Below are 15,925 nucleotides of genomic sequence, written 5' to 3'. Positions count from 1 at the left end.
GAAGTTAAAAATTGTGGAAGTCTTACTGTAATATAGAAAATTTTGGTTGATTACTTAAACTCTGTCATTAAGTAAGTCACAATAATCATAGGCAATTTTTTTATTTACCTATATAACATATAAGAAAAAAACAATTATTTGATTTAAATTGTCATATAAGTATAAAGAGCATTAATTATCCATTTCAAAGTTTTAGTTAAAATGTATTTGAAGATTCCAGTTTTATTATTTACTATAAAATTTGAGATAATTTTAAATACATACATTAATAGTAGAGCCTTAATAGTTTTTTTTTAGAATTCCTAAATATAGTTTATTTGATTACTTTATGAACTTCAATATAAATAATTAATTTTTTTATTATTTATTAAATAAAATAAATAATTATGGTATAACTTAAATTCTTAACCATTTGAGTTGAAACCTACTCTTAAGAAATATCCAATAATCCAGACATCTCTTAGACTGAATTTATCAGGACCATCGAGGTTATTTTATTATCCAACAACAAATATTTTATTTTTACATAAAATACTTATACATTGTAAATACGTAAGTTTTATTTTTAATTATGTAAAACATTTCAATTCATGCTCATTGTATATTTTTAATCATTACTTGATTATCTGCACGTTCAATCCTTATACTGCAAATAATTGATGCTCTACTGAATGTTATTTTTCGAATTTCTATAATATTTTTGAAATGCAGTAAAATAACAAAAATTGTTATCTTGAATTTAAATTACAATTTTTTTAAATTTTGAACTTCAAATGGTTGTATAAACTTTTTTTTAATTATTGATTAATAAAAGCAATATTTAAAATCTATACAGAAAAGAACAATAAGTAAATTGGATAATATATAATAGTAATAATAAAGACGACTTGATAGGTTTGAGGGGGAAAAGTATCCATCAACAGAACCTCCAGTTTAATTTGGTAGGTTCATATGGAGGGATATTTTTTTGTTTGTAATCAGCAATCTCTAAGCCATTTTATTTTTAATTTCCTTGGGGAATTGCTGGGGATAGTTTTAGAGCACATACGAGAAATAAGAGGGTTTAGGTTTGAATGGAGTTTTAAATGGAATTTTTTGTAGTGTTGAGTGTTATTGACTGTTGAGAATTTTACACCCTCATGTAGTACATTGTTGATCATATACCATGGGGTTCCAGTTATTTGTCTAAGATATAGATTGAAAAGGCTTGTATAGGTCTTAGATGGTTTGGCTTAGCCCCAGAATTGGATACCATATGACTAGGGGTAATAATAGTCTTGTATATTAGTATTTTGTTTTTTAACCTCATTGAGGAAGACATTAATGAACGAAGGAGATGTAGAAGTGTGTTTGATTGATTCTTTTATGTTTAGCGAGTTGGGTCTAGGTAAGTATTTTGTCCAGATGAACTCTTTAGTATTTGGTTACATTTTGGATATGAATTTGTACATTATTGAGCGATAGTTGTGGATATATTTGTTTTTACTGAGAGAAAATTTATTTGAACCAATTTATTTTCATTTATCTTCATTTTCCTTTTTTTAGTTCAAATTGGAAATTTGATTTAAATGATGTATTATATTGTGGGTGGCTATGTTTGGATCTTTGATGCTAGTATAGCGGTATTGTTTGCATATGTTGCTAGAGTAATGTAGTTTGTTTTGGGATTATCTGATGTGTAAATATCATAAAGTATAACTTATTGTGAATAAAAGGTGAGGGTACATAAAAATATATTATATATTTTTTTAATTATACCAAAAACAATTTATGAGAAGCCTTGTAATACATTTTTAAACCTTTAGCTTTAATAATAAAATCACGCTGTAATTTGCAGATTTTTTCAAAATTCATTTTTAATATTAAATTATTTTTTCTAAAAAAATTATAACAAGAATAAAACATTGTTTAGTTCAATATTAAAAAAGGAGTTTATTAAATGTGATAAATAATAATTAATATCTACATTTAATCGTTATCTTCTTGATTAAAAGTAACGTGTTGAGCTAATCTTTTTTCTGCTTTTTTAATTAGTTTTTCGCGACCTCGTGGTTTTTTTGTTTCTTTTTGTTTGGCACATTTAATTTCTCTATCTCGTAAAATCTTATCCCAATAAAGTTTTTCTTCTTCATCTATAATAAAAATCATATTAGTTTTTATAGTAAAAATATTAAATAAATATTAACCTTTTAATAATCTGGTTTGTGGCCATCGATTTTCCTCTGCTATTTTTATAGCTGTTTCTTGACAGTCGCATCGTATATAAGCTTCAGAATTATGTATAACATCAACAAACTTGACTCTAGAATCAGTTTTTGCTTCAGCCTTAAGGTAAATAAATATAAAGATAAATTTTATGTAATCAAAAAATATAATATATAATTAGCATTAGAAATTTCAAGTACTTGAGAAATCACTCTCACTTTAAACCTACAAATTATCAATTATGATAAACAGTTAATTAAACATCAATAATTTACCAAAGCATTATTTGCAAACTTTCCAAAAAAAAAAAAAAAAGTATTGCTGAAAATAAGTAATATAACATAATATATGTTTTGATTAGAGCTAATTTCAGAATTAAATTAAGTAACAGTAAAAATCAACTAATGGGATAAAAACCTTTCAGTATATATAACACTATAAAGACAATGCATTTTTTTTTACCCAATAGCGTGATACAAAATGTAGTCCTCAGAAAAAAAAAATTAATATTTAAAACTATTGATTCATATTAAGACTTAATTAAACTCTTAGAAAAATAATAAATAATCAAACAATTTTGATATTAGAATCAAAAAATTATATCCTCAAAAGATAATGAAATTTAGAATTAATTATACAAAGTTAGACACATTTTCTATAATACATATACTATACAGACATATTTTTAGCATTACTAAGTGACGACACTTCAAAAAAATTTACAATTGCATTAAACATAAAGCATGAAACTGTCTAGAAAATGAGTTATCAAAAATTTTATAAATGGGGAATAAATTTAATTTTTAGAGTTCAAGTGTGCAGATTTTGATTTATTAAAAATTAATTTTGGCAAAAAGTGGTAAAAACAACCTTGTTATCTATTTCAGTATTTAAAAAAAATATATATTTTAAATTCAATAATTTAATGTTTTACTTATAAAGCGGATCACTTTTAAAATTAATAAAAGATGCAATAATATATTATAATAATTATTAAATATTAAATCTAAAATTAATTTTAAAAGAAATACGTTGGTAAAAATAAAGTTAAAATTCAACAAAGAATTAGGTAGATATTGTAAAATTGCTTATATGATAGATATACATATAGAGTGATTATTTAATAAAACAACACTTATTATTTCAAAATCTATTAATGCTTTTGAAAATAACTTTTTCATATAAATGTTATTTAAGTTCTATACATTTTTGGAGAAATATGATACATAATAACTTAAATTTGGATGAATAGTTAGTAAATTAATTATAATTATTTAATGTTTAGGTGACCAGAGTGGAGAATAGAATACCACGCAGTTTTGGTCTACTACTCTGTTTACTTATAATTCATAAAGTACTTTTCCTAATTTTGATTTTTATGTATCAAAATACTTCAAAAAATATTTTACTTTAGAATATGTAATTAAAAATTTAATAACTTAAAAAATTATAACTAATTATTATATTAATTTAAATAATAAAAAAAATCATCAAACATAATATAATACAAAGAATAAATAAATAAAAATGATCATACTTTGAATATTTTATCAGATTCAATTGGATTTGTAAATGCAATTTTCAATATTACACCAGGTTCATATTTAACACGTATATCATTATTTTTTGGTAATTCTACAGCTACATCTTCAAAATTTGTAATTGTCTCATTATTTTTTTCAGAATTTTCGCGATAATGTGTATTATAACTTTCATTATATTTAGGATGACGTAATTGAGCTTTTAATAAAGACATTTTTTGTCGCTGCATATTTAAAAATTGATTTCTAAGTTTTCTCCACTCAGTTCTAAAAAATAACAATATTGTTTATATAAATAACAAATAAGATTAAAATAAAAAAACATTTTACTTTGACATTATTCTTAATGCAGGTGAAGTTGAAGTAGTATCTAATTTCAATTTTTTTCCCTTATTACGTTTCCTTTTTTTTTTTATAACTGAATCAGTATTGTTTGGCTCAATACTTTTTTCTCTTTTATCATCATCACTTATGATTTTTTCTGATGATTTTGAAATAATGGTATCAATATTTTCAATTAAAGCTCTTTGGTTATTTTCACTGTCACTAATTTCAAAAGATGAATTTTTTTGTTCATCATCAAAATCACATTTTTTATTTTTGTCTTTCTTTTTCTTCTTTTTACTATTTTTAATTCCTGAACAACTTATTTGTGGTGTTTCTTTTTTCATTTTCTTTTCAACACCTTCAATACTTATAGAATGTTTTCTTTTTTTCGACAGATTAACATTATTAGTACTTTTATCTGTGTCCTTATCTTCATCTTCATTGAAAGTAATTATACTTTGCAGTTCTTCAGGAAGAATTTTGGATACTTCATGTGATTTTTTATATTCCTAACAAAACATATTATTATTTTCTTAATATTATTTATAAATTCATATATCCACAGGGTCATAACTTATGAGTAAGACAATTATAATTAATACACATTTTTAATGAGATTCTTTTAAGTTGCTTAAGGAATGAAGAATTTCTTATTTTTTATGATGTAATAAATATTTTTTAATAAATTAGATTCGTAATATAATTTATACAATTATTTAAATACTTCAGAGCTATTGGATTAAGAGAATATGTTAAGGATTTGAGTAACACAAGAAGTTTCTTTGTGATTTTTGTATGGAGTAGAAAATTTATCTTATTATCTTAAATTATATATTTAACCTAAGACCATATATATATATATATAAATATAATATTTTAAGTTAAATTTTACCTCTAGAACTTTAATAGCAGATTCTTCGTTGTCAAATTCAATAAATGCAAATCTTTTAATTATTCCACTTTTAAATTTAGGCAATGAAATATAAGCTACACTTCCATATTTTTCAAACATTGATTTAATCCAATCGTGATCTGCTTTAGGAGGCAATTGTTCCTATAACATATAATATTCTATTTATTTTTATCAATCTAGAAAATATTCAGTTTTTGTAAAATAATAAATATTTATGACAAAAAAGTAAAAATATAAATTTTTTTTTTTTAACTTTTATGATACAATTTTGTACATCAATCAATAATTAAATGAAGATTATTTTGCTGTACAAAAAAATCATAACTTTGATGATTAAGATATGCCTTACTATCAGAATAACCATCAACTATTAATGTGACAGCATTTTTATTTACATAGAATGTGGATTATTCTTTAAATAATATACAATATTACAAAAATATATTTATGAATAAAACTAACCACATATACTGTACAGCGTTCAATATCCTCAGGTTTTTTGTCTTCAATAGGTTTAATTCTATAAATTTTGGTTTTACAGTCGCTAACAGATAAAACATTAGAGCTCTCTAAAGCTTTAATTATATCTTCTGGATTTTGGGTTAAACTCTTTATTTTATTACAGTTCAAAAATGTATTGATACTAATACCTATAAAAATAAAATTATTCATTTTAGTTATTATTTATATTAAATACAAAGATGTCAGCCAAACTATAATTGTAAGGATATCTTAAACATATTTTATAAAACATCATTCTGATAAAATAATGAGTATTAATAAATTAGAATATATCTAGTAAAAGAACATTTAAGTTATAAATATCCTCTAACAACACTTTTTGCTTCGTGTTCCACTATAGAAGGATTTTGCATGGGAATGTCTAAGAAAAATGTAATTTGTAAGACCACAACATGTTCTCATATAGAACAGAATATAAAATTTAAACTATTTATGTTTATATATTTTTAGTCTGATATTTTTTTATTTTTATATAGTACATATCCATCAATATTTTAAGGGAATCTTGAGAGGTTTAATGGACATTAATATTGAAAAAATGTACAAAAATATTTAAGTAATGATAAATAAAACCAGGTGCTGCTCGGATATGTGGTCTACCAACATATTTCTGCTCAGATATGCGGTCTACATATTATGTAGCCGCACACCTATAATACGCAGTAAATAGTAATAGTAGTATGTAAATAAATAACCAAATTATTTAAATATTTTAAAAAAAGCAATAAATAAATCAAGTTCTTCTTTTTTAGCAACTTTCCAAGAATAGTGGATGAGATGCGATTACAAAAGTACAATAAATATAGGCGAAAAATACAAAACTATATCGTAGGTATACATTATATTATTACAGTAAATTATATTTGGGTCAATTTTATCCTTTAAATTTTTTTTTTTTATCGCTGCTCAGATATGTGGTCTACATACATGTTTGTAGACGGTGTCCCGTTGGTAGACCGCATATCCGAGAGCAGCATCTAAAACCAAACCAAAATTTTATGGAGCAAATAATTAATAAATGTTACATACCATATTTAAAATTCCATCACAAATTAAATACATAAAATAAATATGATATATTTTTATCATAAACTGTATTTATTTATTTTAATGTGAATACATTAAATTAAAATATTGATACTTAATACTACCAAATTACTAGCTTATTCAATAGTTTCAGAAACTGTAATATACATTTCAAATTTTGAGTGGAGTGATGAATGTATTGATTTTATAAGGATTAGTATTTTGCTTTCTTTTTTCTTTTTTTTGTATAAATAAAAAATAAATTGACGATAAAATGCTTAGATTTTAAACTTTAAAGGTAGTTTTGGGTGAATAATTGGATCTAGTTTATGGTTTAGAGATCAAAAACGTCCAGTATTTTATTTATAAATGGAAAAACAAACATAAAATCAAGGAAAAACAGGAATTTTTAAGAAACCCAGATTTTAATAAAATTGATTTCATTATTTTGTTATAATTAAAAAAAATGAGGAACTACATTATCTTGAAATTGTCATCAAGGATTAATATTATTATTTTCTATATTTGGTGTACATTTTTAGTGTTATTAATAGACAATTCAATTTTTAGACTTTTTAAGTTTTTGTTTAAAATATCAATAAAAAAATTATGAATAGATAAAAATACTTAGAAATGTAATATAAGGATCCTAAGTGGTTCATTTCTCTGTTCAAAAATATTGAAATTTTATAAATAATAATTTTTTCTAAGCATTTAAATTTAGAAGTTTGACAAAATTTGCAAAAATACAACTTATATTGTATGAAATACTTAAAAAATAATTTAATTATACTTAAAATTTAAATTTAAAAATATATAAAAGAAATTATAATTTATAAATATTTTAAGTTAAAATTTGGATGAAATTACTTATTTAAATGATAAACAACAATTTTTTGTTAAAATTTAGAAACATTACTTATGGAAACTTAAAACTTTTACACATATTATTATGAATTTTACTATGCTCAATGACATTTTTGATTTATTTTAAGATAATATCTATTTATATCATTAATCTATTTTTACTGTTGTATGATACTTACAGGAAAATCAAATTAAATTTTAAGCAATATACATTTTTATAAAATAATATAAATGTTTGTTTAATAATTAAATATTAAATTATACAAGAAAAAATTATATCAACCTATCATAAAAGTAAAATGAATGGTTTTAATAGCTATATCAAAAAAACAAAACAAATATACTAAATGATTTTATATCTTATAAGTTGGCAAAATGTTTTTGTTTAGAATTATTTTTTATACACAATGATATGATATTATTGAATTTAAATTTAACATATCCATAATAGTGATTTACTTAACATATAATGAACAGCAAAGCGGTATTCACTTAGTTATCATTTTTTTTTATACTTGTACTTTAATATATTATACAAAAATACACTTACATTGACTGGTTTGCATAAGATTTCCAAAATATCTATCTTTTCTTAAATTAGCATCACTTAGGTAAAATTCCATTTGTTTTTTTAAATCAGTGTAAAGTTGCTTTTTTCGTTTTCTAACACGATTTAATGAAGATTTTTGAACATTTTCTTCAACACTTTCAATACTTATATCACTAGATGGTTCCATTCTAAAAGAATAATGATAATAAAAAAAATTGTTTATAAATACTTGATAAAATCAAATATTAATTACTAGCTAATCGTAGATAGAGTTGTTTATTACAAATTAAGTAATGTTAATAGTTTTACCATGTCTTAAATTCCGTTAAATGTAAACTATATGTTTTTCAACAGTCATTTAGGTGGTTTCAGTGGCTTATTTAGATATTTGGATAAATGGTAGAGATATAAATTCATCTAATGTCACTAACTCGAGTGGGTTCAACCCCTCACCTATTAAGTTGCTTTTTAAATTGTAATAACTTAATAAAATTCTATAAATACAAAATTTAAACTTAAAAAAAGTACTTTCTCATTACTAAGACTATCATTTAATACTGAAAGTACAAAAAGTACAAAGCCAATAATAGTCAATTGTTATTTTAATGAAGAATTTTAGAACTGCAAAAACGATAACAATGTACATTGAGTACATTAAATATTGTTAAACATGGATATGGGTCATGATCATGAGATAGAATTAGATTGGAATTTTAATTTATTACATTTACAGTAACTAAGCCAAAAATTAAGAATAAAAATAAGTAGGACCAAGACATTTTTAAAAAATTGATGATTATTTATAATAAGTGAAAATAACAATGGATACCTTAGAAATACTTATTACAATACTAATGAGAAATTTTTTTTTATAAGTATTAAGTAAACAAATATGGTGATCGAGTAAAGTAGTTAAAATAATAGTCATAGCAAAAAGTAATAGCTGAGAAAACGTAAAAGTTTTATTTTAATGGAATATATATATCTTTAAATATAATATAATATTATGTTGTACATAATAAGTTTAATAATGTAATAATGTACTATATAAAACAAAAATATTAAATGCATTCATGAAAATATATAAATGACAATTAACAAAAAAGAAAACTACAATAAGTTAATATAAATGTAAATAAATATTCACAATATATTAAGCAATAAACGATAAAATTAAAATTATCATTTACTTTCAAAATAAGACTGTAATTAGACTGTCATTTAAATTGATAGATCTAAATGTAAAGTATTTTATTTATGTAATAATAAGTAAAAAACATTTAGATTATTATTACTTTTAAGCTTAATTTTTTACTGAGTACTTAATAGTCTTAAGCTGTTGGGTAACCTAAACGTACGAGACCATTAGACCAAGAATCGTTAGCATAACAGATTATTTTTGGTATTCAAAATTTTATCTAACACGATTATATGAAATATCGTGTTTAGTGTTTACGTTGTACATACTTACATTATAATTTTGATAATATTTGGTTGTTGTAATATTACTTACGTCTAATAAGTAAGTAAATCCTGTGCTAGAAGTCAAGACGTACTAACGTCTAAGATCTAACACTTACAGACTCACAATACAATACACCATGTGAAGTAGACTTTTAGAGAACTAAACTCTAAACTCTAAAGTACTATAGAGAGTGGACACTAGATAGTAGATAAAGAAGTAAGACTCAAAGTACACTGTACTACAGATAGTATGTGGTGAAAAGCTAGAGCCATTAGCCAATAGTTTTATCTGTAGTTTACAGGCGCCAAAAAAACGGACAAGTTTAAAGGTAACCAAATAGCTGGATACAAAATTCCTTTTCCCATCGCTGGCGTCACTAGACTTGATAAAAATCAGGGTTTACGGTAATTGATAACAGCCCAGCCAAAAATTTTTTTTAGAACGAAAATGTACTTGGCTTAAATTTATTTGCCAAATTCGTCTGATTTGGTAAGTTTAACGTAACATGTATAATCCTTATTAAGTGTTCGAAAATTTGTCAAAAATTATTCATAAAAGACCAACCAAAATGTTACCCAACGTTTTTCTTTGGATGCTGTGAACATATATCATTTTTACTGACCTATTAAAGATAATATATAAACAAATATCAAAGGTGATTGTAATAAGTAGTTAGTTAGGTGATTGCATAAGTACATATTTACCTCGTGTATAAACAAATCCTTTCTGTTAAGGTACAAATATGAGAGTAGTAGCATTAATCAGCGGCGGAAAGGATAGCTGTTATAACATGATGCAGTGTATAGCGGCAGGCCATGACATTGTTGCATTGGCAAACTTAAAACCACAGAGTAAAGGTAAGTTATGTTGTTTGGGTCTTAAATCGTGTAAAATACCTATTTTATGTATTTTTTAATAATTTAAATAATTTAAAACAATAATAGATGAGTTGGATAGCTATATGTATCAAAGTGTTGGTCACCAAGCAGTAGAATTATATGCAGAAGCAATGGGCCTTCCATTGTTCAGGCAACGAACAAATGGAGTTGCATTGCAACAAGAAAAAATTTATACTCATACTCCTGAAGATGAAGTTGAAGATTTGTTTGATCTCCTTGCTAATATTAAAGTATTTGTCTATTTTAGAAGTATTAGATAATATAAAATATTGGTCTTTTTTCTTAGTTGATTATTTTTAAATTTAGACACAAATTGAATTTGATGCTGTAGCTGTAGGTGCTATACTTTCTGATTATCAGCGTCTACGTGTTGAAGATGTGTAGGTTGACTGATAAATACAATATAACTTCAAAAAGTTCTGATTAATTGTAAAGAATATTTTATAATTTTAGGTGTTCAAGATTAGGTATTTGCTCTCTGTCATATTTGTGGCGTCGTGATCAAAAAGAATTGCTACAGGAAATGATTGATTGCAATATTGAAGCAATTGTTATTAAAGTAGCAGCACTTGGATTAGATCCTACAAAACATTTGGGATTGCGAATTGATAAGCTAATGCCACATTTAGTTAAAATGGTAATGAGGAATATTTATTATTTTTTTATATATGTAATTAGATATATATACATATATATATATATGTGTGTATACTTATATATATTCATATATTCATTTTTGCACGACTAACATGCTACTCCAATAATGGAGATTCTAGAAATGCATTTCATAAGACAATATTTTTAGGGAATGTTAGTCTCTGTATGCCTAATTAGTGGCAATTTTTTTTATTTCTTTATAATAAGTTTGATACACATTATGCGAGTGATACTATAATTTATTTCTAGATTAGGTATAGTAATAGGAATTTAGTAGTTTGATTATTTTAAATTTTACTAAGGATTACTTTTTTAATTTAAATTTTTTGGGAAAAAAAAGTTAATTAAATAACTTATTATATACTTTATATTTGGTGGTGACTTCTTTTCTGTTATAATATTAATGTGGGATTTGAGTAGGTGTTTATAATATTAATTTTTATTGGGTAAAATATATATCTGACACAGTGGAGATGCAGTGGGGTTCTTCCCGTTTTCTCCTTGACTTTTGTGTTGGTTTCCAGAATGAAAAATATGGCTTAAATATATGTGGCGAAGGTGGAGAATACGAAACATTCACTCTAGACTGTCCTTTGTTCACCAAATCGGTGATCATGTAAGTATACAAATAAATCCACACACTCGATCACAAACATATTAAAATACAACATTTTTACCATGTATGCCTATTCCAATGATTAATGTTGTAATAGTGGACAACATTCTAGTTTTAGAAAATAACATAGAATTGTTTGATATTAGTTTTTACTTAAGAATCATTTTATTTTTAACATTTATAATTAGAAAAAAAAATAGGTGGACTTCATATTACCTAGTTGAAAGCAGTTTAATTGTTTGTTACTTATTATATTTTTTTTATAGAAACATCTCATAATATCTTTATAAATATATTATATATTTACATACATTACACATAAATACATAATGCAATATGTTTATATACTAGTTCTTTTTTCTAACATTATTATTATTTACAAAACATTTTAAAATATTTAAGTAATTATAATTTAAAAATATATTATACATTATAGCCGCTTATTATTATACAATTTTTAATATAATTAAATATTACTACACAAATATGTTTCACACAAAATAAATAACCTTAAATATATTATTATTTTATTAAAGTCAATGAAATAATTTATATATTTTTTAATCATAAATATTTTAAATAGATTATGTAATAAATGGTATAAATATTTCATTAGAAATATAACTTTGATATTTTTCAGTGAAGAGTTTGAAACTGTAATGCATACCAATGATACAATTGCTCCTGTGGGATATATAAATTTTAAAAAATTTTGCTTATTAAAAAAACCGGTTGGTAAAATTTTAAATTTAAGTTATAAATTGGTATTTTTATTAAAGCATCTGTAATGTTTAAATGATATGTAAAATAATTAATTTAATTTTTTTCTTTAAGAATGTTGATGAGAATCAAAGTTTTCGTGATCGTATGGCTTGTTATCGTGTGCGCAGTCCTTTAGCTCATTTGATGGATTTGGATGATTTAGAAATAGATCTTGGTACTGTTACTGATGGTGACAATTTTGATGATGATGCTTCAGAAAATAATAGTATCATTATTGATCAGACTGATGGTCAAGTATGTTTTGGGGAACTTATAGAGACAGATTCTGTATCTTGTATTGGTTATCCAAATGGATGGACTTGGATTAATTCATTGACTGGTTATTGGGTTGGTGATAAATCTCCAGTTATAGTTGCTCTTGAGAAATTAAGAGGTAATTGTATATTTAACATAATAATACATGTAATATTTTGTGTTACTAATGTCACTTGTTAACATAGGTTTTATTTAAATCATGATGTCAAGCTGAAATTATTTTAACTACAAAAAAATTAATTAAAACAATTATTATAGATTATTAAAATATTAAACTATGTTATAATTACATGTTTCAATAATTTGAGGTTAGGTATTTAAATACGCAAAATTTTTTTAATTGATTAATTAGATTGAACAATATTTTGAATTTGTAATTAAAACTACATTATTATAATATACTATATACCTATTTTTATATTATATTAAAGTTTGTTTTAACATTTATAACAAAAAAAAAAAAAAAAATGCCCATGTAATTACAATTTAATCCTATTCATATTTCTTTTTTTTTTTTATAGATTTGTTACAGGAAAGAAATTTAGAGTTAACTGATGTTGTTGCTGTTACTTTATATGTTCGTGACATGACTGAGTTTCTTAGTATGAATGCACAATATGCTTCAATAATGTGTAGAATTAGTCCTCCTGTGAGAGTTTGTGTAGAAATACCTCTTTCAGAGTACACACCTATTCTTATAGATGTTGTTGCTTATAAACCACCATCCAAGTCATCTTCAAATTCAAACCTCCCATCAATGTCTAAACATACAATGCATGTACAAAGTATATCTCATTGGGCGCCTGCTAATATTGGACCATATAGTCAAGCTATTCGAGTAAGTTAATAACTTATTATGATTCTTTTTTATTATTACAGGTGTTTGTTTTTTACATTATTTATTTATTTATAACTATTGTATTTTTATTATCCATCAATTACCTAGACTTGTTGAATATGTTTAAAAGTTTAATATTTATTATGATATTAACATTAAACTACAAAGGATAAGTTGTAATTTTTATAACTTGTTATTCTTTGTTTTGAAATATTGTCTTTTATTTTAAATTGATTGATTATAATTGATTCTCCTTATGGGTATTATTGTAAAGTTTATGTGGTGTACTGATGATTCATGTACATCTAATTCTTTTTAAATTTTATTATGATATTGTGTTTGTTTAATAGCTCTTATATGATTTTTTATTACTGTTTTATGAAGATATATAATGTAGATTTAATTTATAATTTTAGGTTGGTGATATTATTTATGTTGCTGGGCAGATTGCTCTTGTACCGGGTACTTTGAGTATAGTTGAAGGTGGAATCAGGCAACAATGTCGACTATCTTTACGACACGTTAGCAGAATTATCAAAGCAGTTGACCCTAATATACAACTTAGAGATGTTGTTCAAGTAAATTAATATTCATTTTAATATAATGTCTTTTTGGTTTTGGTGAATTTAACTAAATTATTTATTTTTAGGGCATATGTTATGTAACTCATACCAAATATATTCATGCTGCTAGAACTGAATGGGAGAAAAGGACGAATAATGCTATTGTAGATTATATAGTAGTATCACGATTACCAAAAAATGCTATAGTAGAATGGCATTTATGGGCACATAGACATAATGCTAGATTTGAATGTAAGTTTATTTTTATAATATATGTTTACTTATTATCAAGTTATTTATTTATTTGTTTTTTTGAAAAAATTAATATATTCTATTTTTATATTTTTAGATGAAGAAACAGGTTGTTGCGTTGATAATTATAGGGTGTCAATACGCCGACGTTGGAACTATGAAAACAATGTAGCTGCAATTGTTACATATATTTCATCTGGTACTTATTTTATTAGAAAGAACATAATAGAATATAACAAAATATAATTTTATTTCAGGATCATGTACTTCATTATCAGCTATAACTGATTCATTAGATACATCTACTGAGTCTATATCTGCCATTGGTCTAGAGGAGGCTTTCCGTTACTCTTTAAAACGACTCCTGCGTGGAGAACCAACTTCGACACCAACTGATGCTATTTGCTCGTTAAGAATATTTTACAAAGTATCGCAAGATCAAAAACCTATATGTCGACAACTTATTAATGCTACATTGAATAATTTAAGAGTTGAATATCGAATAGTTGCAACCGTCATACCTGTATTACATTTGCATCACCCCAATACATTTGTATCAATTTGTGCGCTGAGGCATAATACCTGAGATCCATTATTATACAATAATTGACATAATCGCACACTAGAATAAGGAACAAAGACAATGCCAGCTGTTCCATTAATAGATAATAATAATCAGCTTCATATAAATATTTTGTAAACCTATGAATAGTAATGGCTAAAAATGTATTAGATTAAATTTTTAAAACTTACAGCCAATAGTATTCAAGGTGAAAATATTAATTAATTTATATAATTTGTTTAAATATCTCAGTTAAACAGTCCGTCCGGTCAAATTAAAAAATTTCTTAGGTGTGCTTTACCCAAAATAATTTATTTGCTCAAATACAATTTGTTTAAAACAATTATTATTTATAATTACTTATTTGGTTTGCTATTCATAAATTAGTAGTACTTAAATATTTTAATTAAAAAAATTTGTGCTAAAACCGCCTAATTTTATTGACATATACATGATTTTTGATTTTTCTCTTATTAAAAAAAAAATATCTGTTGATCTTATAAAATTGTTATAAAAGTTATACATTTAAACCTAAATTTGCCATTAAAATTCTTTATTACATAATTATAGCATTATTTATTATTACTGTAATTATTTATACTATACTAAGTATAGTCTTGTGTAAAAAATAAAAATTTTATGCTAATATCATTAATAATTTAAAACTGATTAAGATACTACTACTAAAAAGAAAAAAAACAAATTAATCAAATTAAAGTGTTTGTGTGTACTCTTTGTTATCTCTCTCTTACCCATGCACAATATAGCAAATTTGTATCAGTTGAACCAACTTTGTGATGTTAGGCTTAAGATTAAAATGAATTAACATCTAATTGTCAAACTCTTGGTTAATAACATTATCTATGTTTGTACTTAGTATTTTTAAAAATATTACAATTACAACTTTGATAATGAATTAATTTATTCAAATACTTAAATTCTTAACCTATTAACACAATATTTTGCTTAATATTGGACTTCAAATTTCAATCAATCTATCTCTATTTTACTTACTTGGATTGATCCAGAATTGAAACAAATCATTGTATTATAATATAATACAAATGTATTATTAAATGTGGAT

General features: G+C 23.9%; 2 protein-coding genes across 4 annotated transcripts; one reads left to right on the top strand and one right to left on the bottom strand.

Moving 5' to 3' along the window:
• Positions 1 to 1,904: 1,904 nt before the first annotated feature.
• LOC112597837 (la-related protein 7) lies at positions 1,905 to 9,694 on the bottom strand. 2 transcript variants are annotated; one of them, XM_025344073.1, is made up of 8 exons: positions 9,423 to 9,694; positions 7,952 to 8,139; positions 5,449 to 5,636; positions 4,966 to 5,127; positions 4,077 to 4,582; positions 3,743 to 4,013; positions 2,187 to 2,325; positions 1,905 to 2,132 (listed from the first exon to the last, which is right to left on the bottom strand). In XM_025344073.1, the coding sequence occupies exons 2-8, from the start codon at positions 8,136 to 8,138 to the stop codon at positions 1,969 to 1,971; spliced, it is 1,617 nt and encodes a 538-aa protein (XP_025199858.1). In that variant the 5' UTR covers position 8,139; positions 9,423 to 9,694; the 3' UTR covers positions 1,905 to 1,968. The 2 variants fall into 2 exon arrangements, with proteins under 2 accessions (XP_025199858.1, XP_025199852.1); XM_025344067.1 differs by having other exon boundaries at positions 9,465 to 9,693.
• Positions 9,695 to 9,823: 129 nt separating this feature from the next.
• Positions 9,824 to 15,014, top strand: LOC112597825 (diphthine--ammonia ligase). Of its 2 annotated transcripts, none has more exons than XM_025344055.1 (13): positions 9,824 to 9,905; positions 10,151 to 10,273; positions 10,361 to 10,545; positions 10,622 to 10,695; positions 10,769 to 10,952; positions 11,497 to 11,588; positions 12,229 to 12,319; positions 12,423 to 12,744; positions 13,148 to 13,464; positions 13,881 to 14,042; positions 14,114 to 14,279; positions 14,377 to 14,478; positions 14,537 to 15,014. In XM_025344055.1, the coding sequence occupies exons 2-13, from the start codon at positions 10,159 to 10,161 to the stop codon at positions 14,863 to 14,865; spliced, it is 2,139 nt and encodes a 712-aa protein (XP_025199840.1). In that variant the 5' UTR covers positions 9,824 to 9,905; positions 10,151 to 10,158; the 3' UTR covers positions 14,866 to 15,014. The 2 variants fall into 2 exon arrangements, with proteins under 2 accessions (XP_025199840.1, XP_025199835.1); XM_025344050.1 differs by having other exon boundaries at positions 9,864 to 10,071.
• Positions 15,015 to 15,925: the final 911 nt, after the last annotated feature.

The sequence above is a fragment of the Melanaphis sacchari genome, unplaced genomic scaffold, assembly GCF_002803265.2.
Source record: "Melanaphis sacchari strain LSU unplaced genomic scaffold, SCAv2.0 Contig0_pilon_pilon, whole genome shotgun sequence".
In the NCBI taxonomy this organism is placed as follows: Eukaryota; Metazoa; Arthropoda; class Insecta; order Hemiptera; family Aphididae; genus Melanaphis; species Melanaphis sacchari.
Note: the sequence above shows the minus strand (reverse complement) of the source record. Positions and strands in the feature narration are given on the sequence as shown.

Excerpts from the sequence above, each read along its gene's own strand:
- LOC112597825 (XM_025344055.1), top strand. The coding sequence starts at position 10,159 with ATGAGAGTAGTAGCATTAATCAGCGGCGGAAAGGATAGCTGTTATAAC. Across the intron at positions 11,589-12,228 it reads TTCACCAAATCGGTGATCAT|TGAAGAGTTTGAAACTGTAA; the intron begins GTAAGTATACAA and ends GATATTTTTCAG. Across the intron at positions 14,479-14,536 it reads TGTTACATATATTTCATCTG|GATCATGTACTTCATTATCA; the intron begins GTACTTATTTTA and ends ATTTTATTTCAG.
- LOC112597837 (XM_025344073.1), bottom strand. The coding sequence starts at position 8,138 with ATGGAACCATCTAGTGATATAAGTATTGAAAGTGTTGAAGAAAATGTT. Across the intron at positions 5,637-7,951 it reads TCTTATGCAAACCAGTCAAT|GTATTAGTATCAATACATTT; the intron begins GTAAGTGTATTT and ends TTATTTTTATAG. Across the intron at positions 2,326-3,742 it reads AATCTGATAAAATATTCAAA|GCTGAAGCAAAAACTGATTC; the intron begins GTATGATCATTT and ends ATTTACCTTAAG.